Source organism: Petromyzon marinus, chromosome 14, assembly GCF_048934315.1.
Source record: "Petromyzon marinus isolate PM22_M1 ecotype Great Lakes invasive population chromosome 14, UKy_Petmar_22M1.pri1.0, whole genome shotgun sequence".
NCBI lineage: Eukaryota > Metazoa > Chordata > Hyperoartia > Petromyzontiformes > Petromyzontidae > Petromyzon > Petromyzon marinus.
The window spans coordinates 2,003,850-2,031,442 of NC_133680.1; the positions used below are offsets into that span (position 1 = coordinate 2,003,850).

Consider the following 27,593-nt stretch of genomic DNA (forward strand, 5'->3'; position numbering starts at 1 on the left):
TGAACATAGATGGACTCGTCCATCTGAATAACTGCCAAATCGCTCTCTGTGGTGCTAACGTTAAAAAACCGCCACTTTTTTCACATTTTCTTGCTGTGGTTTTCACACCTGATGATTGCTTGTGTTGCAGTCGAAACGTCGTGATAATTTTATTGTTTTTTATATATATTATTGTTTCCCTTCTACGTGACTTTACAGAAAGAACCAAGAATATATTTTAAATGTCAAGCGTTTCATGTTTAACCTTCTACCACGACATTCGAAAGCGTCAAAGCATTATCTCCGTCCGCCCGTCATGCGGATAGCACGATAACACTTGCAAACGATGATCCAATATGATCGAACTGCTCTTATTAAATTGTGTCGCTATTGGGGACTTGCCCTATTAAATACTGAACACATTGATTGGCCAAAGGGAGATTGCAAAAAGCATTCAGACAAACCAGAGCAAACAGAACTGTTTTCAATTATATAAATTAGTGTTGCCCTGACAGCTCCCCCCCCCCCCCCCCATTTGGCATATCGCTCATTAAATATTTCTGAAGACAAACGCATGTTGGAAATTGTTACAGAATCCACACATGCACATGATTATTCTTCATTGTTTTACTATTTAGTTTATACTGGTATGTAGACTGCGTTATTGTTGATGCTTGTAACTTGATCTTCATTTGCCATTGGCTGTTTGTTTTGAATTGCCGTGATGTATGATTATGCTGTTTATTTGTTATTAGTGTGTATGGTTGTGAAAACGTTTGTTTTAATTTGTCACGGAATTGTCAGTCTATCATATGACCATTTTCACCATTTTCCTTATCATTACCATCATTACTCATACATAACTCTACTCATGATCTGATCGCTGGGTATCAGGACAAGTAATTCTAAACTTCCTAAATCGGTCCCAACACAAACAAGGCACAGGCTGATGAGAAGACAACTCTTGTCTCCAGTAAAGTTGTTGCCTGTTTGGAAATTAATTGGTCGGTCAATGTAAAGTATAATTTACAGTGAAATAAATAGTGTATTAAAGCAACTAGAATATGTATATCTTAATAGATAAAACAACTGTAGAATAACATTCTGTGCATAATGATGATAAAGAATAACTGAGCCAGTTGGCTTACCTAATGATTGCACAGGATTATATAAAATAAAAACATCTGTAAGTTTTCCCATGAACACAACAACGAGGTTTTTGCCATTGTGCTGTACAGCTACAACTTTTTTTTTATAATACATTGGAGAGTTATAATGCACTAAAGTTGCATTGCGCCATATGGCACACATTTACGGCGTGTTGTTTTTTTTTTACTTCCATCGCAAACTATTTCCTCTCTCGTTGCCTTGCAGATCCACGTAGTAAGAGCGTTCCGTAGCTCGCTCTTCGAGGGATTCCAGAGCCCCGACCTCAACGCCTCCATCCACGAGTTCATGTCCATGCCGACCTACAGCATGGCCGACTCCTACACGGATCTACCGCTGGCTGTGGAGCAGGACCAGGCCGCCACTGCTGCCGCCCCCACGCACAGCTTTGAGATGGCTTTCTAGGCCAGAACCTGTCAACCCTAAGCACCCTGTAGCAGTGAGATATAGAGAATGTTATACACATGGAAGCTGCAGGTCAGGTAGGAGTGAGAGGGAGGTCTGTGGTGAATGAGGGGTTCAGGCCAAGTGTTGCAACATGTCCTGGCATTCCTACGATTGTCCTCTGTGTGAGGCTACTGTCCTATGAAATATTTCAGTCTTCCCAGAACGTTAACATTTCTGGTTCTTGTCAATTGGGTAATGATACACAATGCAAGGCAATGCATTCACTTGTAGTTCTGCCTTCTCATGGTTTTGTGAGACATTGCTACTCCTTGTGATATATCCAATTTTGTACCTCAGAGGTGGCAACTCATAGACTGGTTATTGAGATTCCCAGGCCTGTTCGGAATGGAAGAGCCCTTCAATACACGCCACTGTTGCTCGTCAACACCCGAATGTCCAGGCGACACAAAATTATGAATTTTTAAACGCTGTTTCTGGGCCCTGTATACAGGCTCGGTAGATACATGTTGAACTATTTATAAATACCCCAGGAAGTAATAGGGAATTATTAAGACTCGGACAAAAACAAGCCACGTTATTTGTAATTCTCGACACTTCTTCCACCAATCTCGGTAAATCGTGTGACACTCTCCTCTGTAAGAAGATATGAGAGCCATCGGCTTTCACAGTTCTGTCTTCTACCACCCGTTGAGAAGAAAGTTCCAGGGTCGTTAGAAATCAGTGGGGTATCTATAAATGAATCACCATGTACAAAAACGAGGCCCCCCTTATGCGACCCAGCTCTGTGACCGTGCATGGCCGTCGGTGTTACTAAGGTGCGCGTCACACCGCCGGGTAATTGCCGTGCAAAAATCCACCCTCAATTGATTCGCTCCTTAATAATTCATCGCACGCGTTTGAGGCAACAGCTGCCATTATGAAGCCACATGCACTGTACGCTGAGCAAAAAGGACTGCACCTCAATGAGCAATAGGGTCTCTGTTGAGTCTTTGACAAGGAGGTAGTGGGGGGGGGGTTATAACTGACGAGTGTACCACACTACAACGTTACAGGCGATCATTAAGACACCACGAACGAAAGTTGGGATTTGACGTGTGCGTTATTTATATTGCATCGCTGTAGCCATGGGCCCTGGAGTGTAACAGTTGTGGGCAGTAAGATAACGCCGAGTGGTCTGTATATGGTGCGTCTTCAAAATACCATTCTAATCAGGGATGACTACCCCTGATATATCCGTTTTTTAATCCCGTTATTTTCATGCAGACCCAATCGATCCAATTTTTACAATGTGTAATGTTAGTTTGACATTTTTTTTAAAGGGTGACCTTTACATCAACGCAGCTCTGATGTTATATTGCTTGTACACAATAAAAACGTATGTATAAATAATACAGTCTAAAACAAATGGAAACCAAAAAAAACATCGATGCCACCGAAAATCATGAGACATTGATGGATGGAACCCACAATCCAATGCTGCAGTTGAAGTAACTTCAGAGGAACAGAACAAAAACACTGGGACTGCCTGGCGTGTGACAATTCTGCCGAGTGCGGAGACGTGGCTAGCAAGTCAGCACGTTCTGTTTAAGCGTAATTAGTGCTATTTTATTTTTGTTTCAATCTCCCCCCCCCCCCATTTTTAGGGGTCTCAGTAAAAAAAGAATCCCGTTATATGGGGCCCACTGTATATCCAAAATTGTAAACGACGCAGAAACCCAGTATGACACAAACATTAATGCAGGCCAGAAAACAAATAAATCATGTTGGGATGACCACAATTTTCTCAACTTGCTTCTTTTGAGCTGATGGGCCGGCAGCTTCGGTGCATCCAATGCGAGTCTGTGTTGCATTGTAAACTCCACGGTGTATATCCATCCACGGTTTTTCCAGGACACACACTGCACGTCTCATCATACATCTGGATGCAGGCGGCTTCTACAGCAGCAGGTGTTGCGTGCAGTCCGAAGGAAATGCTGTTTCTCGGTTCAGGGGCTTGTATACTGCCCGGTGCTCTGTAGTTGTGTATTGTTTTCAGTAAATGCATGGCTTCCACCGTTCTTGATGTAGGTGTCTTGCAGAGACTGTAATGAACGTACAGCTGCTTTGTACTCGCAACTCCGGGATATGACCCGTGAATTATGAGTACATTTGACCGTACGAGGTGCATGCTCAAATGTGTAAAGGTACCACCACTCACCCCCCCCCCCCACGCCTAAACCTTGTGACGGAACAAGGGATGACCTCGATAATATAATCCAACTTTCGAAAGTGGAGTCTTCTGTGACTTTTCTGCTGCTGCTACTACTCGTGTGTGTGTGTGTGTGGGCGGCGAGGTTTGAGCTGATCTGAGTAGGAATGAAATGGTCGATTTATAACCATCGCCACTTTTGTTTCAAGCAGAGATTCACTGCCCCCTTGTGGGAGTTTTCTTTGAATGCAGTCACGTGAAGTGGGAGAAACTTTGAGGTTTGTTATCACAGAACTGGGTGTTGTTATATTATTGGTTCTTTCGGTAAAGTAATGTAGATAGAAAACTAAAAATAAAAAGGGTAAAATAAATTTTAAAATAATAATAAATTGAAAATAATAAAAACAAAACAACCCACTGTGTTTTGATCGCAACACAAGCGGTCTTTAGTTATTAAAAATGTAACTACATTTTGTAACGACATCATTACATTAATAAAACCAGCCAGGTGCGTAGCAGCACCCTTAGGTTCCGCTTGCGAGTAGCTGACCAGAGATTGCACCTACTCTTAGACGGTTGGCTACGTACGGTGCGAAAGAAGTTGAACATGCATACATGTTCTTGATTCTTTCGGTAAGCAAGAAAATTTGAAAAAAGTGGCGGTTTTCAAATTTTATTGCTGTGGTTTTCACACCTGATGATGATTGCTGGTGTTGCAGTCGAAACGTCGTGAGAATTTTATTGTTTTATTTTTTTATTATTTTATTGTTTCCCTTCTACGTGACTTTACCGAAAGAACCAAGAATATGAATCCCTGCAGTCACGAAAGCTTTAAATCAAAAATCATGCATACATGCTTAGTATGTTGGTTGGAGAGAACACTGAGGAAGGTGCTCGGGTGGATGTTCCAGACCTTTTTTCGTGAACCAACTCACTATCACCCTTCAAAACAAATTTGCGGACCACCCCAATAGCATCTTTTTTTAAACAAGAAAAGTGTCTGCAAAAGTTCGGCGGACCACCAGTGGTCTGTGGACGCAAAGGGTTGGGCACCGCTGTGCTAGGGGAAGATACAGCACCATCATCTGAGCGGACGTCGAACTTTAAAAAAGATCGGACGTTGAAAAGGGCAGAGAGAAGTGGAGAGAGGATGAGAAGGAGATGTTGGTGGAGTTGAGTGGCCGTGGCACTAACGCCCAATATGGCAAGCGACTAGAAAAATACGAACATTGTGATTGAAGGTGTTTTGACTTAAATGGCTACTGGAATATTTCATAACTTAACGTTGAATTGTCATGTTTAATTTTTTTCACAAAGTAATGGCGTCACTACTTGTTTTTTATTTCACCAATAAGTGTTGCGGCTTTGTGCGTCGTTCAGAGGTAGGGAAGGGGATCAGACAAACACGACTAGAAACACTGCACGTTTTGGCTGTCAACTGTTATAATTCATCTTCTTTGGTTCTTTCGGTAAAGTCACGTAGAATGAGAATAAAATAATAAATTGATAAAATAAAATAACACAATAAAATTCACTTCACCAATGAGCCATTTCACATGCAGACACTTGGCTTCCACACTTAGCTCATCCACCCAGTGTGTATCTGAGTGCTCTGTTCATCGTGATGCATATGCAGCCAGCCATTGTGTCAATCCACTACTGGATGAGGGGCTTCCCCATGGCGTTGTGGGTCGTGGGGGCTGTTTGACCATACTTCACCACGCTGCTCACTGTGGATTGGGGCGCTGCGGTGGCGAGATGTTAACTACCTCGCTTGGTATGAAGGAGGTCGTGGGTTCGATCCCGACCCCAATGCCTGTATATTTGGAGTTTGCGTGTCTCTCTCCCCGTGGTCGCGTGCATTTTTCTCTGGGTCCTCCGGTTTTTCCCTCCACATTTAGAAACATGCATTAAGAGTAATTGGCTACTATGAATTTCCACGTGATAAGCCACTTCGTTGAGCTATCATTTGTGGCCAGGTCGCTTCTAAAAATATCTTACCTGTTAAAATAAAATTAGTTATAGATTGGTGACGGCGGGTAGCCAAGACCTGGGAGCTTATAATTCCAGCGGGGTAATGGATTGTGTTGCAATGCCCAAAACGTGGCTTCGCAGCTCCATCGCGACTTGTTGCATTGGGGCCGCCCATCCAATGAATATCCAGGCTCAATCGTGCTTATCTTCCCAAGTTTTAACGAGATCGGATGTATTACGTGTGGCTTGGTCAGAGGCTCAACATAACAACCGATGCTTTATTTGACTTGTGATTGTTCAGTACAATTCCAGAAGATATTTTACCAAGCATTCCGCTGCTAAGAGGTAAAAGCGCAGCCCTGCAAGTGCTCCATTACGTCACTGCTGGAGGAAAGGCCTCCACGAGAGGGGAGCTCAAGAGAGCCCCCCTCTTGAGGAATCTGTGCCGACTGTTCCATAAGCTAATAAAGTAAATATTTCATTAAAATAATTTTAACATTAAAATATATATTTATATTCTATTAACCAAATTTTACACGGTGAATGTTCCTTCGCATTTACTTTTTATTTGGTGAAAACGTGCCGATGTTTCTATTGCCTCCAAATGGGGCAATGGAAATGTGTTGAGGCCAAGTTTGTCACGTTGTCAATCTGCCCTTACATGTAAAAAAGAAAAGGTCGTTTTAAATCGAGTTGTATAGTCGTTGATTGTTTTTGTTGTTTTATGTCGGTGTGGGGATGGCTCCGTAATTGAATGCCCCCCCCCCCGCCGACTTCCCCGTAATGAGTTGTCAATTCTGCACGGGCACATGGTGACAGCAGCACAGACGAGAGTTTAGAGATCTTAACTAGAGTGTAGAGAAAACAATTGTACTCAAGAATAAGCAAACATATTAACGGCTTATAAATACGGCTTATAAATGACTTAGTTTTAATTTCTTTAGGAAAGAGAAAGTGGTGACTTGAGCCAACGTGGCCAGTTATGCTCTTTCCCTGGTTAAATCCACACCTTTATTGCCAGTTAAGAGTTTGTATAATGACAAATTACCGGAACAAGTGTTTTTTTCCATGTAAGTTACTGTACAGGTTTATTTTATTTTTTAGATGTTAAGAATACGGCTGATATGTTAATTGCCTACATTTTTCGTGTGAAAAGGTGGGCAACATCAGCAGCAACAATATTCTTAACCGCGTCACCATTGCCATGGTGCTGCCTCGGATGGAAGTTAAAGTGGCGCACGAATGAAAACGTCTGCAGCTGAGCTTGCACAGTCGTGAACGACTACTTACGGCGACAATTATACATTTTAAACGTCTTATCATTCCGTGGCCTAACTTCAAATATCACATTGGCTGCGAAAACCTGCGTGTGACGTTTAACAATCCACTGTCATTGAAGTTGTTAAACCTGGATCAGGTTTTTAGACTCGTGGAATGAAAGAACCCAGACCAGCCTGGTTTGATTGCCTGTGGGATACAGCTCTTGTAAATGAGCTGTATACTGTCGAACAACAGTACCCTTCTAAATTGTGTACATTAATAGTGCAACCCAAGGACCAATTCCACGTGTTACCAATTAACTGGATCACGTTCCAATCGTGCGAGGGTTGTGTATGCATGAACTGGTATTGTGCATCCCCATGAGTCATCATGCCACCGCACAATTCGTCTGTTTTTGGGTGATATTTATTTCCCCATCCAATTTGTCCGTCGCTAACACGTGGCGCGTGTGAGCGAGCGCGTGGACATGCCGACATGACCAGAAATCATCCTAAAAATGCACCAATACTCTGGATTGTTCTTTATTTAGCCGGAGGGTCAAAGTTCAACTCTAGATCAACAACAGGCATTTGAACAGTAGTAAATATGGGGCACGGTCCATTTGGTGAGAGCAGTATGCTGCGTGCTATTTATAGATGTGTCTCTCCGAGCCATTTCACGTTCAGCGACGCCAGCATTCCTAGACGTGGAACAAAAATGGAGCACAGGTACAGCAAATTGCGTTTTTAACAAAAACAAAAAAAAATACCTGTGCTGGCCTTTCATGCTTCACCGGCTGCTAGAGGTGAATGTTCATGATGTGTGCTTTAAAAAAATGTCCTTGTAAAATGTAACAGCATCTTGTATATTATATATTGCTTTGCCTGTACACCGTACATTGAAAATGTGTTGTGATGACGCCTATATTTTTTGGGCACATTATCACCAAAAATATAATTGTCCCTTTAACCGTTTCACATGTAACATGTGTGCAAACAAATGTTGTCAGCATTAAACGGATGACGTAGTGAGGTTTATGTAAGCCTGTGTTTTTAAACATACTGTAAAAAATATAAGTAACATGCTTATACGTGAACAGTAGTGAGTGTTTTGGGAATAGGCTAAAGAAATAAAACTCCAATTTCGATCGGGGTCGAAGCTGGAATAGGTTGTAAGGGTGCGATGGATAGGAGAGTTTGGAGGTATACATTTGGGAGTACGTTTTGTAGTTTATTGACTAAAATTGGTCAAATTTAGGCAGATAAGGCATTTTCGCATTGGAGGGAGGTCCAGTCACTTCATCACAGAATAGCTGTTTTGGAGGGGACACACCGATGCAGTTTCTGCCAACTGATGTAAAATTTAGCTCATAGTGCCTTTTTAAATTATTTTCTTCAACCAACTTTTGAACATCGCATGCATTATTTTGTGATTACCAATAAACTAAATAAATGCCCTAATGATCATGCACGTGTGAGTTTCCAAATCGCTTTGTTCTCTCCCAGTTTCGAGACTTGTGTGAGTGGTTAGTAATCTCTTTAAGCTTTCTTGCCAAACAGCAGGTGTATGAGTCAAACTCTCTGCATCCAAAGTTTTCCTGATGCCCCCAGTTTAACCGTGCATCGCCATTCTGTTCTGGAAATTATCAGAGGTGTTTTGGAGAATATTATAAAACTAAACTATTTTTCCCCCCCAGGTAATGGCCCACTCAGCTATATAGCTCTTTCTCAGAAGTGACCTGGCCACAAATGATAGCTCAACGAAGTGGCTTATCATGTGGAAATTTATAGCAGCCCAAATACTCTAAACGCGTGATCCAAAACGCGGAGGGAAAGACCGGAGGTCCCGGAGCAAAATCCACGTGACCACGGGGAGAAATTGCAAACTCCAAATATGCAGCAGGCGTCAGGGTTGGGATCGAACCCACGACCTCCTGTATACCAGGCGAGGGAGTTTAAACATAAATTAGCAAACAATAAATGTCCGTCACATATGCGTCTCTGTACATGAAAAAGGAATAGTATTTCTTACACACCAGACACACGGCCTGATGGGTTGTGTATCAGCCGCGGAGCCTGTGACGGCCTCTTGAGTCACAGATACCGAGGGACAAGTTGGGATACTATCGCTTCGACTTGCTCCTCTAAAGTGTGTCTTTGAGCGACACCAGCGTGTTTCTAAGGGGCCGTCCATAAATGACGTCACGCACCTGGGGGGGGGGGGGGGTCAGACATTTGTGACGATGTGTGACGAGGGGGGGGGGGTTTGAGAAATGTGACGTCACATCAAAATGCGAAACTTTAAATAAATATAGACAACACGTTCTACTTAATTAAATAGACTTTTTAATAAGTGTTTTCTCCTACAACATCAGAGTCCAGCGCCACATTAAATACGCACTGCAATGACAGTAGTTTAAAGCGATTTAAAGCATAAATTTCAATTTCAAGCTTTCGTGACTGCAATGATTCATCTTCTTTGTTTCTTTCGGTAAAGTCACGTAGAATGAGAATAAAATAATAAATTGATAAAATAAAATAACACAATAATATTATTTTATTCTCATTCTACGTGACTTTACCGAAAGAACCAAAGAAGACGATTTAAAGCATGTTTTTTTTCGGGGGGGGGGGGCAGAGCTTTGTGACGTCATATTTGAGGGGGGGGGTCTGACTTTTTGTGACACCGCGTGACGAGGGGGGGGGGGGTCAAAAATCGTCCAAAATCGCGTGACGTCATTTATGGACGGCCCCTAACATCGCGTTCCTCTTTGCTCAAACGAGCAGTGGCATGGCTCACACGTCTCTGTATAAATGCCACATACCCATGGCAGTGGTTCAGTTGCTCCACACGAACACAAGTGTTGACTTTCTATATGGCACTCATTTATCGATCGACGGAGGGATCGATGTATTCCATGCCGTTTTCTCTCGGGTCTCATTCACACGGCTAAGTGTTAGCCCATTTTCCCCAGATAATAGTTAAAACTGTTTAACACGTAGGCTTTTGCGACCAATAACATGCATAATAAAGTGTTTTGGGTTGGATCGCTTAAATGTATGTGTCGTTAAACCCGCCTCCACCCGACACAGACAATCAATAAGGTTTGTGACGTAAACAGCACATGCCAATTCGTACGAGTACAGCACACCGATGTGTTGGAAAGCTAAGCCACAACATTTCAAATGTTGACAAACCTCACTAATTGTTTGTGTCGGGTGGTGGAGGGTTTAACGACAAATCTATATATTTACGCGATCTTTGACAAACAACCTGTATGGTGAATAGTTAAAACTACCACATTTCTGGCTCAACCGATAAAAGGTGGCGCGTGCTGGCACCGCCCACTTCTCACAGGCCCCGCCCACTTCTCACAGGCCCCGCCCACTCACCTGCTAGCACCGCCCACTGCTCGAGTAGCCCCGCTCCTGTCTCTGGAAGCCTGGCACGTAGCTTCTTACGTATAAACTGCTCTGTGTAAGAACTGAAGTACATTATAAGTACTACACTGGATCATTTAGGAATAAAATGGTCTGACTGCTGTATTTGACACATAACGCTGAATCGTTATCAACATAAACACAAATGCGAACATTTTATTTTTATTATTTCTTGTTTGTATTGACTTTAAAATCGCGTTTCGGCTGCAATCGCTTCCCGTGGCCGTTGCCGCGACCTCCGACCTCGTGCAGCGTTGTCCAATCAGAGGTGAGGCGCGCGCTTACGGCGGCAAAACGCGAACGCGGAGACGGAGACAGCAACAAAGACAGAGACACGTAGAGACACAGAGACAGAGACACGTAGAGACACAGAGACACGTAGAGACACGTAGAGACACAGAGACACAGAGACACAGAGACACGTAGAGACACGTAGAGACACGTAGAGACACAGAGACACAGAGACACGGAGACACGTAGAGACACAGATACACGTAGAGACACAGAGACACGTAGAGACACAGACACGTAGAGACACGTAGAGACACAGAGATAGAGACACAGAGACAGAGACACGTAGAGACACAGAGACACGTAGAGACACAGAGACACAGAGACACGTAGAGACACAGAGACACGTAGAGACACAGAGACACGTAGAGACACAGAGACGTAGAGACGTAGAGACACGTAGAGACACAGAGACACGTAGAGACACGTAGATACACGCAGAGACACGCAGAGACACAGAGACACGTAGAGACACGTAGAGACACAGAGACACGCAGAGACACGTAGAGACACAGAGACACACAGAGACACAGAGACACGTAGAGACACAGAGACAGAGACACGTAGAGAGACAGAGGCACACAGAGACACGTAGAGACACAGAGACACGTAGAGACACAGAGACAGAGACACACAAAGACACGTAGAGACACGTAGAGACACAGAGACACGTAGAGACAGAGAGACAGACACGTAGAGACACAGAGACACAGAGACAGAGAGACACAGAGAGACGCAGAGACACGTAGAGACACAGAGACGTAGAGACGTAGAGACACGTAGAGACACAGAGACACGTAGAGACACGTAGATACACGCAGAGACACGCAGAGACACAGAGACACGTAGAGACACGTAGAGACACAGAGACACGCAGAGACACGTAGAGACACAGAGACACACAGAGACACAGAGACACGTAGAGACACAGAGACAGAGACACGTAGAGAGACAGAGGCACACAGAGACACGTAGAGACACAGAGACACGTAGAGACACAGAGACAGAGACACACAAAGACACGTAGAGACACGTAGAGACACAGAGACACGTAGAGACAGAGAGACAGACACGTAGAGACACAGAGACACAGAGACAGAGAGACACAGAGAGACGCAGAGACACGCAGAGACAGAGAGACACAGATACACAGAGACACAGAGAGATACACAGCAACAAAGACAGAGAGACACGCAGAGATAGAGACGCTGATATAGAGACACATACAGAGAGACACAGAGATACACAGATACAGAGAGACACAGAGACAGACACGCAGAGAGACACAGAGACACGCAGAGAGACACAGACACGCAGAGAGACACAGAGACAGATACACAGACACAGCTACACAGACGGCGAAAGAGACAGACAGGGAGACGGTGAGACGCAGAGACACGTATAGACACAGACAGACACAGAGACGCGGAAAGAGACGGAGACACGGAAACAGACACGCATAGAGACAGAGACACATAGACAAACACATAGATACACATATATACACAGACAAAAAAAACATACAGAGACACAAACATTGAGTCGCAAAGGTAAAGACACATACATATACAGTGAATACAGAGACGCAGACACGGGCAAAGACACACACCGTAGGTGAAGACAAAGACACACGCATAGACTAAGTCGTTTAAACAACATAAGATAGACATAGACAAATACGCACAGACGCGCGAACAATTACAGACGCACATAGACAAATGCACACAGAGTCACAAAAACAAACACACTCACAGGCAGACGCACAGGCAGATTAAAGGGCGAACGTGACCCGAACGTGACCTCGAGGCGCTGAAAGTGAAGAAGAAGAAGAAGGCTGGGCAGGACCCTGGGGACTTCGTTGACCAAGGGCCAAGTTCACACACGAGGATGACTTCTGTACTGGTGAGATGTCTACCTCTATGAGCCAGAGCTTGGGGTCATTTGGGGCCCGATGAAAGTTACGTGGCCAGTTAGTGGGCAAATATTAAGCACTGTGTTTTATGCGTTGTTTTTACATATTGAAATCTGCTTGCTGGCTGTGCAGTTTAATTATGGAATCTCTTTAAAAACAATAGTTCTTGTTCTAATTGGCTATTGATTGGTTATTAATGTCATCTGTTTAACGAAGGTTGACGGTGCATTCATTTGTAGTTTTTATGCAACTGTCCACCGGATTTCAGGTCCATGCAGTGTTTTTTATACTACAGCCTTACGTATAAGAAACCATTTAGATAAGAACCACATGTTTCAACACAGCTTCGCTCACTCAAATGCATTTTTAATATCGTTCCTAAATCTTTAATTTGTACTTAACCCCAACATGGATTTGCAGTTCTTTGATTAATTGAAAGCCCCCCTTTAATAATGACTGGATGCTAAGACAACCTATGTAATTGGTACGAGAAAATAGACTCGTTTGGACTAATTTCAATTCTATATACCACTATCTTATGAAGATATTCTTCCAACAACACGCAGTTGCACCGAATATATTGTGTATCATTTTACTGTTATGAAAGAATGATACTCCCTATTCGCGTTGTGCATAGATGTTCTTGCGTGTGCATATTTTGCACTAGATTTTCGAGTGCGTGTAATTCTATTTTTTTTACTTTATTTACAGTGCCGTAGGCTTGCTAGATGGTAGTAGTGTTTTAATGCGATTGCAGTGTTTGCATTATGACACTGTAACGTTTATAAATGCTGCTCTGTGCCAAGACAGTTGGCCTTTTAAAATGCCTCCACGTGTTGCCATGGCAGGAGGACCCAAGCCTGGAGAGGCACTTCAAGGGCCACCGAGACACGATTACCAGCGTGGACTTCAACCCCAACATGAAGCAACTGGGCAAGTGTTGTGCCCAGTGTCCAATCCTAATCGCTAATCTTTCAAACAGGATCTATCCACTGCTAGATGCAGGCCTTCCCAAACTGTTACCGTCGCTCACGGTCTTGCGATGTGACAATCCATCTTTATATAATTGAGATTTTTGGGTTAGATTGCATAAATATAAATGTGTCATGAAACCCGCCACCACCAGAAAACTTCTGTTATGGATAATATTGGTCGCGAAAGCCTACTTATTAAACCAACTAATCCATCTTTAGCGTGAACACGAATAGATTTCACCACTCCGTCTCCCTGGTAGAATTCCTCTCGGACATGTCCATTCTCTGTCTGTCATTTTGTTGTTAGCCTTGACCATCGGGCGTTATCCCTTCTAGCGGTGTGTCCTGATCTGCCGGTAATTTTTTTTAAAGAATCCATTCGGAATGCTGTTCAAGTAGTGCACCGCAATTGTCTGAGAAATGGCTGTGGTTGAGATTTTTCACAGGATATAAAATCCTTCAAGTAGCCTTTCTATCCTTTCGACAGTAGGGGTTGATGAGATTGTTAAATGTCAGTTACACTAATTATCAACGCTGCAAACTTAAGCACAAAAGCAAATTTTACTTAATGATTTGTGTGCAATCAAAGGTGTCCAGCCTGAGACCATTGACCCAATACTTGAGAACCCGGTTTAATAACGGGTGGCTACCCCCCGGATTAAACACAGCCGCTTGCGGCGCTGACTTCAGAGACATTTGGCCACCTTCCTCTCTGTTTTGTTAAGCGTGCCTGTGTGCATGCGTGCGTTGCAGCGAGCGGTTCCATGGACGCCTGTCTCATGGTGTGGAACTTCAAGCCGCAGACGCGCGCATACCGCTTTGTGGGCCACAAGGACGCCGTGATGAGCGTGCAGTTCTCCCCGTCCGGCCACCTCGTCGTGTCGGCCTCACGCGACAAGACGGTCCGACTGTGGGTGCCCAGCGTGTGAGTGTCGCTCGCGCATGGGGGCCCCCCCTCGTCATCAGCCTTCGAGGAAGGGCGCAAAAAAAACACAGACGCGTTATTACGCGGTTGTGCGCCGAGACCATGCGCGTAACGGGCCTTCTGGCACAACAAAAAAGCAATTCGTGCACCACGCGCGTGGATTCCGTAACACTTTGCGTTGTGCGTTCGTCCTCGGCAGTATTTAATTGGCGGTAACAATGACGTCGTGCGTAACGACGTGTGCGTGCCACACGTGCGACAGGAAAGGAGAGTCGACGGTGTTCAAGGCACACACGGCCACCGTGCGCAGTGTGAGCTTCTCGGCTGATGGGCAGTCTCTGGTCACCGCCTCGGACGACAAGTCCATCAAAGTGTGGACAGTCCACCGCCAGAAATTCCTCTACTCCCTCAACCAGCACTCCAACTGGGTCCGAAGTGCTAAGTAAGTTCTCATGCTGAGGTTTGTATGTGTTTTACTGATAACCAATTTGTAAAACAAAAAAATCTATTGGAAGCCATGCTGAGCACAGGTTACTTTGAAATATAATCACTTGTTGTTATTGATTATAATTTATTGCAGTTTATCCATTCAAGCCACTGAGATTGATTAGATTAAAATTTATTGTATGCACAATTTGTACACAACAGAAATGTGATGTTCTACTCAAAGGCCATGGGGTGGCCGTCACCTCTTCATTACAGCCCTGAGCCATTTGTATAAACTCCGCATTCCTATGGTGGGTCAGGTTGTTCCGTAGGACAACAAAGTGGTACTCACTTTATCAACCAAAGAGAAATTAAGTGCCGAGTCAACTCTGGACCAATATTTTTTATTTACATCATCACTCTGATAGCAGGTCCTCTGTGTATGCTAGTACAACTACAAATCGGTCAAAATCATTGGTGCTATAGACATCGGGCGGGTGGCAATGTCTCGATCTCCGCGTGTCGTCCCACCTCCTCGGTGATGCAGATTCTCGCCCGACGGGCGGCTCATTGTGTCGGGAAGCGACGACCGCACGGTGCGCGTGTGGGACTCGAATAGCCGGGAGTGCGTGCACACCTTCTACGAGCACGGAGGGTTCGTCACTGCCACCCTGCTGCCCACACACACACAGCTCCTGCTGCCCACACACACACAGCTCCTGCTGTCCACACACACACACAGCTCCTGCTGTCCACACACACACACACAGCTCCTGTCCACACACACACACAGCTCCTGCTGCCCACACACACACAGCTCCTGCTGCCCACACACACACACACACAGCTCCTGTCCACACACACACACACAGCTCCTCCTGCCCACACACACACAGCTCCTGTCCACACACACACACAGCTCCTGCTGTCCACACACACACAGCTCCTGCTGCCCACAGACACACAGCTCCTGCTGCCCACACACACACACAGCTCCTGCTGCCCACACACACACACACAGCTCCTGTCCACACACACACACACAGCTCCTGTCCATACACACACACACAGCTCCTGCTGCCCACACCCACACACACAGCTCCTGCTGCCCACACACACACACACAGCTCCTGTCCACACACACACAGCTCCTGTCCACACACAAAACTACCGCTGCCCACACACACACACACAGCTCCTGTCCACACACACACACACACAGCTCCTGCTGCCCACACCCACACACACAGCTCCTGCTGCCCACACACACACACACAGCTCCTGTCCACACACACACACACAGCTCCTGCTGCCCACACACACACACACACAGCTCCTGCTGCCCACACACACACACAGCTCCTGCTGCCCACACACACACACACAGCTCCTGTCCACACACACACACACACAGCTCCTGCTGCCCACACACACACACAGCTCCTGCTGCCCACACACACACACACAGCTCCTGTCCACACACACAGCTCCTGTCCACACACACACACACAGCTCCTGCTGCCCACACACACACACAGCTCCTGCTGCCCACACACACACACACAGCTCCTGCTGCCCACACACACACACACAGCTCCTGTCCACACACACACACAGCTCCTGCTGCCCACACTCATACACACAGCTCCTCTTGTCCACACACACACACAGCTCCTGCTGCCCACACACACACACACACAGCTCCTGTCCACACACACACACACAGCTCCTGTCCACACACACACACACAGCTCCTGTCCACACACACACACAGCTCCTGCTGCCCACACACACAGCTCCTGCTGCCCACACACACACACACAGCTCCTGTCCACACACACACAGCTCCTGCTGCCCACACACACACACACAGCTCCTGCTGCCCATATACACACACACAGCTCCTCCTGCCCACACACACACACAGCTCCTCACGTCTCGCACACCTCACAAGGGAGCCGCGGACAAGTTGAGATGTCACACGCTACTGATGTTAGCCGTGGCCGGGAGTCAAACTCGCGACGCCGGGTTTGTAGAGTGCCGTGGGTTAACCACTTACCTTGTGGGTCTACGAATAAAGTACAATGCAACTGCAAAATAATGTTCTCTTATGATTCAACCACATTCATCAATAGCCTTGCGCTAGAAGGAAAACTAAAATTTTAATAGGCACCGTCTTGCATAGACCTTCATAGCATGTAACATCTTGCTCATGCACCACTATGAAATCACAAAATAGGTAGTGATTAGGCTGTGTAATTAAGGGTTATCGGGCTTGAGTTCAAGGGTAAGTTTATAGAAAAAGAGAGACTTGAAGTTCTCGCAGGCAAGCCATTACTGCACTGTAGTGATATAACTGTGCCATCACTGCTTTACATTTCATTACAAATTAGTGGGGTGACATCCTGCGATGTCATGCTGGAAAGTAACGTTACAGTGTTTTCGCATGAACGAAGCTTCACACTCACTTTGAGTAGCCCAAATCTACACGATAATAAACTATTTTTGTTTTTAGTTTAGTCTTCCTCTATGTAACCTTCCTTCCGTGAGCAACTTTAACAGTTGTTACCAAAGCCAAGGATCTTGGCTTCCGAGTGGCAACGTCCACCCTTCCTGCCGTGCACAGCTTCGTGAACCAGGTGGACTTCCACCCGAGTGGGACGTGCATCGCTGCTGCGGGCACGGACAACACGGTGAAGGTGTGGGACATCCGCATGAACAAGCTGCTGCAGCACTACCAGGGTGAGAGCTCTCACCCTCCTCACAAAAGAGTGGAGGCTCAGTGATGCTGTCCTTTATATATACTAGCTGGCGGGGGGGTGGCGTTACCCGGACCCAAGGGATGAGGTTGTTCATAACATTACACATCACACTCTCTACTGCATACAGCTCAGATATTGTACACGTGTGTGTAATGTTACATATCCCCACCATGTACTATAGCTGAGCTGTGAACAGTAAATGTTGAGGGTATTGTAATAAGAAGTTTCTGTCGCCAAAGAAAAGTCACGTCGGTGATAAATCGTTACACAGTGAGATAAAAGACACATTGATGAGGTGTTACCCATTAATGTTGTGCAACAAAAGCATCTGTGTATTGACATTGCGCATACTCATACACCCTTTGCCACAACACGGTTCAGATGCAGTACATCTGTACATGTAGAATCAATCGCTGGACTCTGAAACAAAAGCGGTGTATAAAACAGGCACTTTCTGTCAATCCCCGAATGTAAACACACGCACGGAACTACTAACTTTTATATGCACTGTAGATGTTCATAATAAAGGTTTTTGGGTTAGATCGTGTCATTTATAAATGTGTCGTAACCCTCCACCACCCGACACGGCCAAACAGTAAAGAAATGTCACGTTTACAAAGGACAAATAGTTCACTACTTTAGCCCACCGGTGTGTTGAAGAGTGAATCAACATTGAAAATTTGAGTACGACGTTTCACTGGTAATTACATCCAGCTTCATCGGGAAATTTGCCAGAATGGTGAGGCTCTCCTCTTGCTCCCGGTCTTAAATAGAGCAGCAGCAGCAGGGTGACGTCATCATTTAATTCACCCAGGTGCAGTGATTTGAGTCGGTGTTGTTTGGGGGATTTGTTTATCTTTCTCGTGTTGTGCTGTTTGTTGTGACGTTCTTACCCCGTGCCCCTAGTGGACATTTGTGAAAAAGAGCTTTATAGGTCATCGGATTCCTCGTGCCGTATAAATGTTCAGATTCTGATGTACATCAGTCCAATGATGCCAAATAAAAATCTGTAATAATAATAAATCGCGTTACCGGCATCTGCTTTGATCCAAATTGCTCACCGTAGCTGTTCGGCTGTTCGGAATGTACAAATCGCTCAGCGGGGGAACGATACCAATAGTTTCGCACGGACTTAAACGTTAAAACATAAAGAACAAACCAAGACACAGTATTATAACATTGCTGCAACTGTTATTGTACAATGATTAACAAATTACAATTTAAATCAACGGAATAGGGTAAAGTTTTATTTGTAAAATTGTAAAATAATGGAATACAAGCACTGCTGTGGTTGGTTAGTTTCTCTCTCCGTGGGTTTTAGCTACACGAATCGTGGAGAAATAATTTTATGCAATTGTAATTCAACTTTAAAATATGTTATAAATATAAAACACTTATTAATTGTGTAAATTTGGTTTTGGCCAATCAACAGGCGGGAAAGAAAGAGCGTTACCGTGACACACGCACACGTGCACACAGTGCTAACTTATATATATATAAAACACGCTCTTGGTTCTTTCGGTAAAGTCACGTAGAAGGGAAACAATAAAGTAATAAAAATATAAAACAATTATCATGACGTTTCGACTGCTTTGGTTTTCACACCTGATGATGATTGTAAAATTTTGATTTAAGAAAATTTTAAACTTTTTTCAAATTTTCTTGCTGTGGTTTTCACACCTCATGATGATTGCTTGTGTTGCAGTCGAAACGTCGTGAGAATTTTATTGTTTTATATTTTTATTATTGTATTGTTTCCCTTCTACGTGGTGACTTTACCGAAAGAACCAAGAATATGAATCCCTGCAGTCACGAAAGCTGTAAATCAAAATAAAACACGTTGTTGTCCTAGCTCCTGAGAACCAGTTTGCTTGACATTTACAGCTGAAACCTGGGAGGAACCGCCTCGTTAAGCAGAGCAGTATGAGCACCACCACGTTATTGGCATCTTTATTACCTTCATCATCGCCACTGTCATCGTTCATTGTTTATTGCTGTGTTTGTTTAGCCATGCAACTATACCGGGTGGCACCGTGCATGGGAATTATTTCTTTTGCATGTGACCGATGCCTACCTGTACGCATAGATCCCATTGGCAGTCCACTGCTGGATAAGGGCCTCCCCGCCACTCATTAATAATTGCTGTAATTTATCATTTGTTATATTGTGCTTTTTTTTACTAAATTCTACCTTTCTACAATTGAATGTAATCGCAATCGGCTCTCGCCTGGTTATTAATAATCGTCAGAATCCTTACATCAGATAAATTTTAGTTTAAATGCCATGACATGTTTTTTTTCTTCTCCTTCGTGTTAATTTTTATTTGCAGTCCACGGTGCGGCGGTGAATTCCCTCTCCTTCCACCCGACCGGGAACTACCTCATCACCGCCTCCAATGACTCGACCCTCAAGGTCCTTGACCTGGTGGAGGGGCGCCTCTTCTACACCCTGCACGGCCACCAGGTGGGGCTGCTCTCGAAACCCAGGTCGTCTACTACGGCGGAATTGGTTTCATCGTTGCCAAGGCTGACACTTGATGGTGGTATTCCAACACATTTATACAGGGATACAAATAGAAAAAAGAAAGATACTTGCTTTTGGAAATACACTGAGAGAAAGACAGAGGAGCACGTGGCTTGGTGAACTTACGCAGGTTAATGGCAATTCACAACTTTACAAAGGGTAAGTGGCATGGGGTGAGACGCGTAGCTAGAAAGGGGGCTGGTGGTCGGTGGATGAGATTAGTGGTTGAGTCACAACCGGGGGTGGGAACATCCCCACGAGGATGTCCACCGTGGACATGGAGCCATGAGATTGGCTTGTGTGCGAGTGCTGGGTGGATGGCTGCATAGTTTCCAGTTCTTCCCCCACACCTCCAATTAGCACGGTTAGCTATGTACGGTGCAAATAATTTAACATACATACACACAACACGGGACTGAGGGACAGCGATTGCTCGGCGTGCCCTTTACCCTGCAACGGATTGATCATGGCTAATGATGATGAGTTGTGAAAAAGCAGGCAAGTTGCTTACAATTGTTCTTGTTCTGGCACATGCCCACATTGATCATTATTGCCTGTCCGCTCAAATCTCATGAGTGTGTTCGTCGCTTGCTAAGATGTGTTCATGAAAGAGTTTAGTTTGATTGTAAAACATTTGAAATGCAATCTCGGCGTTGTTTCTCTGTTCAGGGCCCAGCCACAGCAGTGGCTTTCTCCCGTGCTGGGGATTTCTTTGCATCGGGAGGCTCCGACGAGCAGGTGGGTCCGCGTCGGCATTTATTATCATCGAGGTGGAGACGGAAGCCTTTTGCCAACCCACCTGTGACGTGTTTCTGTCTTACCTTAAATACCACTCCACTAATACCGGCATTGAGGCGAAATTGACGTCACCATCAACCGCATCAGAACATCAGCAGGCTGCTGCGTGCATCTCCTTCATAAATGGAGAATTAAAGACAAACCACAGTGCGACTGTTGCCATGCTAACCCAAACTATGGACCATGTAGTAAACCACTGTTGTCTGCGCTCCTTCAATGGAGGAATGGCGAAACTACACAAACTCTCTGCTGAAGCCCTCTCGTGGCAAGCAGAGCTCGACATTGGTATTTTGCTCCTGAGCGTATCGCCATACGCCAAGGATAGAATAGAACACGTTATCCTGTTTCACAGGCGGCCAAATCTCCTGGAATCCACCCAGTCTCATCAGATCTGGGAAGCTCAGCAGGCTTGAGACTGTGTAACTCCTGTGATCAACGACTACCACGAATAAACAATTGCTTTTTGTGTTTAGTTTGTTGCCTTTTCCCCCGCACCACCGATTAGCTACGTACGGTGCGAAAGAAGTTCAACAGACATCCATACAAGATCAGTTTAACACGTAGGCTTTCGCGACCGATATCATCCATAAACCCGCCACCACCCGACACAGCCAATTAGTAAGGTTTGTCACGTAAACAGAACGTGCCAATTCGTTACTTGTACAGCACACCGGTGTGTTGGGGAGCAAAGCCACGACATTTACAATCTGAGCAAGACGTTTCGCCAGTAATTCCAAAGAGCTTCATCAGGCGACAGCCAGAGTTGTGGCGGGTTTAACGACACATTTATATATTTACGCGATCTAACCCAAATAAAAACCTGTTTTATCCATACAAGATGCTGAAGGATGCTGCAGTGCTGCATTGTGGGCAGCAGAGGGCAGTGTAGCAAAGTCTGTTATTGTACGAATCTATATGCTTAGCTGCTGCCACTGGTATGTTGCTACCTTCACAAACCTGCCGTGACCAGAGTGGGGAAGTATGGTAAAAACCTCCTCAACCCGCATGGTGCTTGGAAGGCCCTCAGCCATTGAGTAACTAAAGGGTTGTGCATGTACACGTGTCCTTCTTGGTTATCATGTCAAGTCCATAGTACTTGATGAAAAGGTGTTTAATTATGCATGAAAACTATAAAAAAAAAACTGACGGTATTGTATTGAAAGCCGTGGTGTGAAGTTTAGCTCTCTAGAGCTCCGTCCCATGGAAGTTTTTTTTCTGCCAACAGTTGCATGAGCAGGCAATTGCAGGACTGAATCTTTACAATACTGTGATAGTGACTGCATTGATTTTTTTTTCACTGGATATGCCTTTAGCTGCTGAGCTCTTAACGAGTCCAAGGAAAGCATCTGTCTCTGCCTTAGGTTTCCTTGAGTCTTCAAATGCTCTCTGGCTCTAGGTGATGGTGTGGAAGACAAACTTTGACTCTGTGGATTACTCGGAGGTTCTGAGGAGCCACAAGCAGAGGGCAAACCCTGACCCACCACCCTACGTCCACGACATCCCACCTCGCTCCCCACGTCCCCACAGCCAAAGCGCCAACAGCATTCAGGCACGTTGCTCACTCACTCACTTGCTCACCTACTCACCCGCCAACTCTGCCACTCACTTGCCAACATGCCTATTAATTTGCCAACTTGCCCACTGATCTGCCAACGCAGTCACCTACATGCCAATTCACCCACTTACATACCAGTTTGCTCACTCACCTGCCAATTCAACCACTCATGATCATCCTCTCACCTGCCAACTCACCCACTCGCCTGCCAACTCACCTACTCGCATGCCAACTCACCCACTCGCATGCCAACTCACCCACTCGCATGCCAATTCACCCACTCACATGTCAACTCATCCTCACACCTGTGCACACACGGAAGCGTTGACTTGCCTGTATGTCCACCTGTGCAAAAAAAGCATCCAAAATGCTTTTGTTTTTAGAGGATTGTGTTCCCGTGCGCTGATAAAAGTTTTTGTTTCTGCCTTAATCACTGTAGATCCATTCCAGCTTAGAGCCAGTGGACACTGTGTCTGGGAATCCAGAAGTAGTTGAACTGGGCCCCTCCGTGTTTTCTCTTTGTAAGGTATGATTCATCGAAACAAACTTAAACACCATTGCATATGATTTATAGATCAATTGATCGATTAACCCCTTCAAGAGCCCATTCTTACATACCTTGAACAAAAAATATAAAGACACAGCTGGAGTAGTAGTAGAAGAGGGAATACAATAAGTGCAAACAGCAACAAACAATAAACAAAATCTGACTAGGCCCGTCCAATACGTTTCTGTTTTCTCCAGAATTGTAAAGTCGTCAACTGTTAAGTCACTTGAACTTGCATCACTCATCCCACGAGCCTGCGACACAGACCTAAGCGGCGAGAGAGCTGACGGTTCTGATTTGCTTCTAGGGCAACAAGTCTGGGCACGCTGGCGCGGCAACCGAGGCCTCGGAGCCGTCGGGCCGCCGCCGCGGGCAGCAGCCTCGCCGGCCCGTCACGGCGGGCGGCGCACACCACCAGCCGGGCTCGGGCGCGAGCAGCCAGCACCAGGATGTAGGCAGCACGAGCGGCGGTGGGCAGAGGCTGCCGCAACCCAGACTATCCGCGGCAGATGGGCGTCTCTTGACGGTTCACTTCCCGGTCGGGAGGAGGTGGAGAGTTGAAAGCGAGAGTTGTGACTCCCCACCCCCCCCGAACTGCGGTAGCCCCGTGCGCTTTGTCGCTGATTATTATTATTATTACACAGATGACTGCGTGTTAAATCGGTATGTTGGATATTAATTTTGAAAATGGCAAGTCCTTTGGGTAATGTGCACATCTCTTATGAAGCGTTACGCAGCTGATTTTCATAAGGCTACATGTAGATTGAGCCTTTGACAACCTCGTAGTTTCGATTAGTTTCGTTTCAACCCATTATCTACAACATATAATCCTTTCTAAGTCCTTGTTTGATGAAGGCTTCTTATGCATGTTGGTCATAGGTGTTGTTTAACCATAATTCACTACACTGGTCTGTGTGTCACTTACCACTGATGTTGGCCATCGGTGGTAAATCAAACTCAGGTCACCAGTTCCATACTGCAGTGTAGTAACCTCTGTACCACTGCTGCGCCCCTAAATAGTACGTATATATGAGAGACAATCTAAATTCATAAACAAATCTATCAAGTATACTTTCCTCAACTTATTTGTGTTACTGGAATCAGTAGCACCACATGTGAACTCCGGTCATCTTCACAGCGGCTTTTGGCTAGCCATCGAACAAAGACGATCGCCACTTCGCGCGCTTTCAGATGCGCTTCTGCGGCCGTCTAGAACGCTCTTCCTTTCCGATATTAGGAAGGCACTGGAGCTATGCACTTTTAAGTCTGGATTGAAAACTCATTTCTTTAGAACTGCTTTTTGTGTTTTAGTTTGTTCTTCCCCGCACCTCCGATGAGCATGGTTGGCTACGTACGGTGGAAAAGAAGTTCAACGTAAAAACATACAACAGCGAGCGATGTGCGTTCTCTGCGGGTGGCAGCACGGCGCTGGTGTCGCCGGGACCAACGGCTTCCACGCGGAGGGGAGCGGCAGCTGCCCCGTGAGTCGGCCGCTCGAGGACAGAGCGGGGATCCCCGCGGCGCTCGTCAACACATTTGAGCACATCGTCACGCAGCTCGACATCCTCACGCAGGTGAGGACGGTTTGATCCCTGCGCGAGGTGGAAGAGGGCCCTCCCGTCCTCCAGGCCGGTCCGAGGACTCGAGGTCTCGGTCCTTCGGCCCTGGCCTCTCTTGTCCTCGGTTTGCAAACGGGTCACGTTTAATTCTTAAAATGATTATGTTCGTTAAATGTCTTAAGTGGTGACTGCTAGTTTTAATTAAGAATATGTAACAAAATAATGATTACATTGTGTGGAGGTAAATTAAGGTGTATCGATCAATTTTGTTTCAAAGTGTTTGGCAGTTCCCGTACTGCAACATGAGCTTTGCTCATTGTAGCTCATCAGCCAGCCTAGAGGATCCGGCCTTGACTGGCCTTGACACTGGCCTCAACCTACAAGGCTCTCCAAACTTAGCCTCAGCTTGGCCTTGTGGCTCCTGGCCTCAACCTCGGCCTCGTGGCTTCCAGCCTCGGCCTTGGCCTCATGAGACCCAGCCTTGAATCCAGAGTGGGTGGGAGTAACAATCGGCAGCTGTTGAGCGGCCGCCCCACCTTTTCGAGCGCTTGCCTTTTGATTCAAACAGGCCTACGGAAGGTGACAGCTTGAAATTCGCACTCGGGCGAATGGTTGAGTCACGATATTGCTCTTGGCAACCTAAAAAAACAAGGTGTGATTTTGCGGTTGAACAACATAGTACAGTGACCAGCGAATAGCTTCTTGTCACCGCCCATATATTTTTACTGACAATTATCGTCATGCAATGTCTGCCATAGAACAAGTGCGCTCTGCACATTGGTAACAAGAGTATTTTATTGTTAGTATCATAGCCTGACTTCATAACCTTGGAATGAGCCATACCTAAATAAAAATAAACATTTCTTACAAAATATACCACACTCATTGTGTGAGCATTAATGCAATGCTCTTTAACCGAACAATATGACCACTTTAGACCATGAGCCCAGACCAGTTAATCCACTTGTCGGTACCACCTGAGGTGGCATCACATTCGTGGTACAATGTCTTGATGTGATAACCAATTGAAATGAGTGTGACTGGGTTATCAAATCTTACACTAGTAATAGCCCCGTAAATATAATGTTACTACCAGAGTCTTGCTTCCTTATGCGGTGCCAATTTATTTTCCGGTCCGTAGACTTAACGTGTGTCGCTCAATTTGCAGACGGTGTCCATCCTGGAGCAAAGGCTGACGATGACGGAAGACAAGCTCAGGGAGTGTCTGGAGGCCCAGCAGCACAGCCACGCTCGCGAGTGAAGCTCCCTGCGTCCCCCCACGCTCGTCCCCCGTCTCTCTTGCGGCGTGCATCGCGTTGTCCACTTCAGGTTGTGAAAACGTCAGGAAGTTTCCGTTTTGTTTTTATTCGTTCAAATTGTCAACTTTTAAAAGTTAGGTAGCAATAAGCGTCGTGTTCCATTTTAATGTTTTCTTTGTTTTAAATCAAAACGGACGCCACTGGAATTTCACCTAAGCAGTGGTAACGTTTCCTTGCGATGGGTTTTTAAGTGTTGTGGTTTGCGGTATGCGTACGCACTTTTAATGGCCTTTAATACGACCACTCAGAATGAAGAGCAACCATATGGTGCCATATGTCCTGCACATGGAGAGAGTGAGGTTTCTGGGCTGGTGCAGCCCCAAAGTTTGAGGGTGCACGTTATGCCAGTGGTGTAACATTGTTCCCGACAATCAATTGTGGCGGTAACATCTTCTTTAAAACGCCAGCTCCCTACAGATATGACCTCGAGCAGCGAGGCTTACGCATAAAGGCAGATGGGGGGGGGTAATTTTTTTGTAAATGTTTCCAATAAGCATTCTTTTAGGTTATTACTTAAATTGGCACTGGATACAGTGATGAGGCACTCCTGCACAATTTCCTGGTCTACGTCACAATGTGGTCTCTTATTTGGAAATTGTAGTGGATGCTTGTGGATTTGACTGCCCACTTGTACGGACCAAAGAACACAAATTGTGTGAAATGGCTTTGTGCTCTTAATTGCGCCCGGGCAAAACAGCAACATAGCCAAGGTCCGCCGTGCGGCGAGGAGGTCGGTGACAAGGCTTGAGTTATGTTTTAGATTACATTGTTGTCCACGTGTTTCGTGCATTCACCAACCACCTTGCAAGAATAAGGGATTTATATTCGATCTGAAGCTACTGGTTAAACATGTCAGGGTAACTGTGCTCATATGAACGATAGGTGGTTTTCATCACCATCGCTTCCCACCAAGTGATTCACAGCTAGTTCTGGTGACCATTTCAGAGACTTGATGGGTTGATCCCAGCTGGGATTAAAACTCATGATTTCACAAGTTAGGGCCTGTCTACTATAAGCTGACCTGTACTTCGACTGTTTGCATAGATTAGTGGCCAATAAATCTTAGAGCACACAGAGCTGTTTCCCAAAGGACAGCTCCTAACTCACAAATGATCGGTTGTATATATTTCTCAAAATATTTGCAACGTAATGGTTTGTGTGCACAGATTATATTTGTGCCGTGTACATTTTACAATAATCTTTTGGGAGTTATTTCTTTAACAAAAACGTGTTTTACCCTTGTCTTTTGTAAAGATTATCTTATTTTGCTGTGTTAATGCGTTTTATCTCGTGGCTTTTAGAAGATATGTCTAAAGCATCTTTGATCATTAAAATATTTTTCGTAACTTTAACCTGTCAATTTGCGATGCTTTTGTTTTGATTTAGGGTTTTCAGGTTTGCGACTGAGTTTCATCTCAATCCTCGGAAATCTTGCTTGAGTGTCCTGAGTGTAATTAATTAATATTCATATGCAGTATCAGTTGCATATTTAGTCAAAGTTCCTGAAGCCACATTGGGCTCTTACATCGGTTAGCATGCGGTCTTTGCTTGAAAGTTAACGTGAATATATTTCCAATTTATTCAAT

General features: G+C 45.3%; 2 protein-coding genes across 9 annotated transcripts in view; both read left to right on the plus strand.

The window, feature by feature from the left end:
- The window catches only part of LOC116942453 (plasma membrane calcium-transporting ATPase 2-like), a 100,258-nt gene extending 91,814 nt beyond the window's left edge, over positions 1 to 8,444 (plus strand). For all 6 annotated transcript variants that reach the window (XM_032954399.2, XM_032954394.2, XM_032954395.2 and 3 more), the window contains one exon: positions 1,354 to 8,444. In XM_032954399.2, coding sequence (XP_032810290.2) covers positions 1,354 to 1,379 — 26 coding nt within the window. In that variant the 3' untranslated portion in view covers positions 1,380 to 8,444. The remainder of the gene's footprint in view (positions 1 to 1,353) is intronic.
- A 5,260-nt stretch (positions 8,445 to 13,704) lies between these two features.
- On the plus strand, positions 13,705 to 27,359 carry POC1A (POC1 centriolar protein A). Of its 3 annotated transcripts, none has more exons than XM_076067007.1 (11): positions 13,706 to 14,518; positions 14,781 to 14,960; positions 15,492 to 15,599; positions 17,571 to 17,686; positions 20,036 to 20,169; positions 20,899 to 20,967; positions 22,424 to 22,576; positions 23,022 to 23,108; positions 23,437 to 23,580; positions 24,551 to 24,703; positions 25,857 to 27,359. In XM_076067007.1, exons 1-11 carry the CDS (start codon positions 14,358 to 14,360, stop codon positions 25,947 to 25,949), a joined length of 1,398 nt encoding a protein of 465 aa, XP_075923122.1. In that variant the 5' UTR covers positions 13,706 to 14,357; the 3' UTR covers positions 25,950 to 27,359. The 3 variants fall into 3 exon arrangements, with proteins under 3 accessions (XP_075923123.1, XP_075923122.1, XP_075923124.1); XM_076067009.1 differs by lacking the exons at positions 23,022 to 23,108; positions 23,437 to 23,580 and adding exons at positions 23,413 to 23,418; positions 23,608 to 23,678 and having other exon boundaries at positions 14,347 to 14,518; positions 22,424 to 22,468; positions 24,598 to 24,703; XM_076067008.1 differs by lacking the exon at positions 23,022 to 23,108 and having other exon boundaries at positions 13,705 to 14,518.
- Positions 27,360 to 27,593: the final 234 nt, after the last annotated feature.

What these genes read in the sequence shown, in the direction of transcription:
- POC1A (XM_076067007.1), top strand. Translation starts at nt 14,358, where the DNA reads ATGGACGCCTGTCTCATGGTGTGGAACTTCAAGCCGCAGACGCGCGCA. An exon ending in AACTGGGTCCGAAGTGCTAA is followed by an intron (nt 14,961 to 15,491) that starts GTAAGTTCTCAT and finishes TCGGTGATGCAG; the next exon opens with ATTCTCGCCCGACGGGCGGC. An exon ending in CGGGAGGCTCCGACGAGCAG is followed by an intron (nt 20,968 to 22,423) that starts GTGGGTCCGCGT and finishes CTCTGGCTCTAG; the next exon opens with GTGATGGTGTGGAAGACAAA.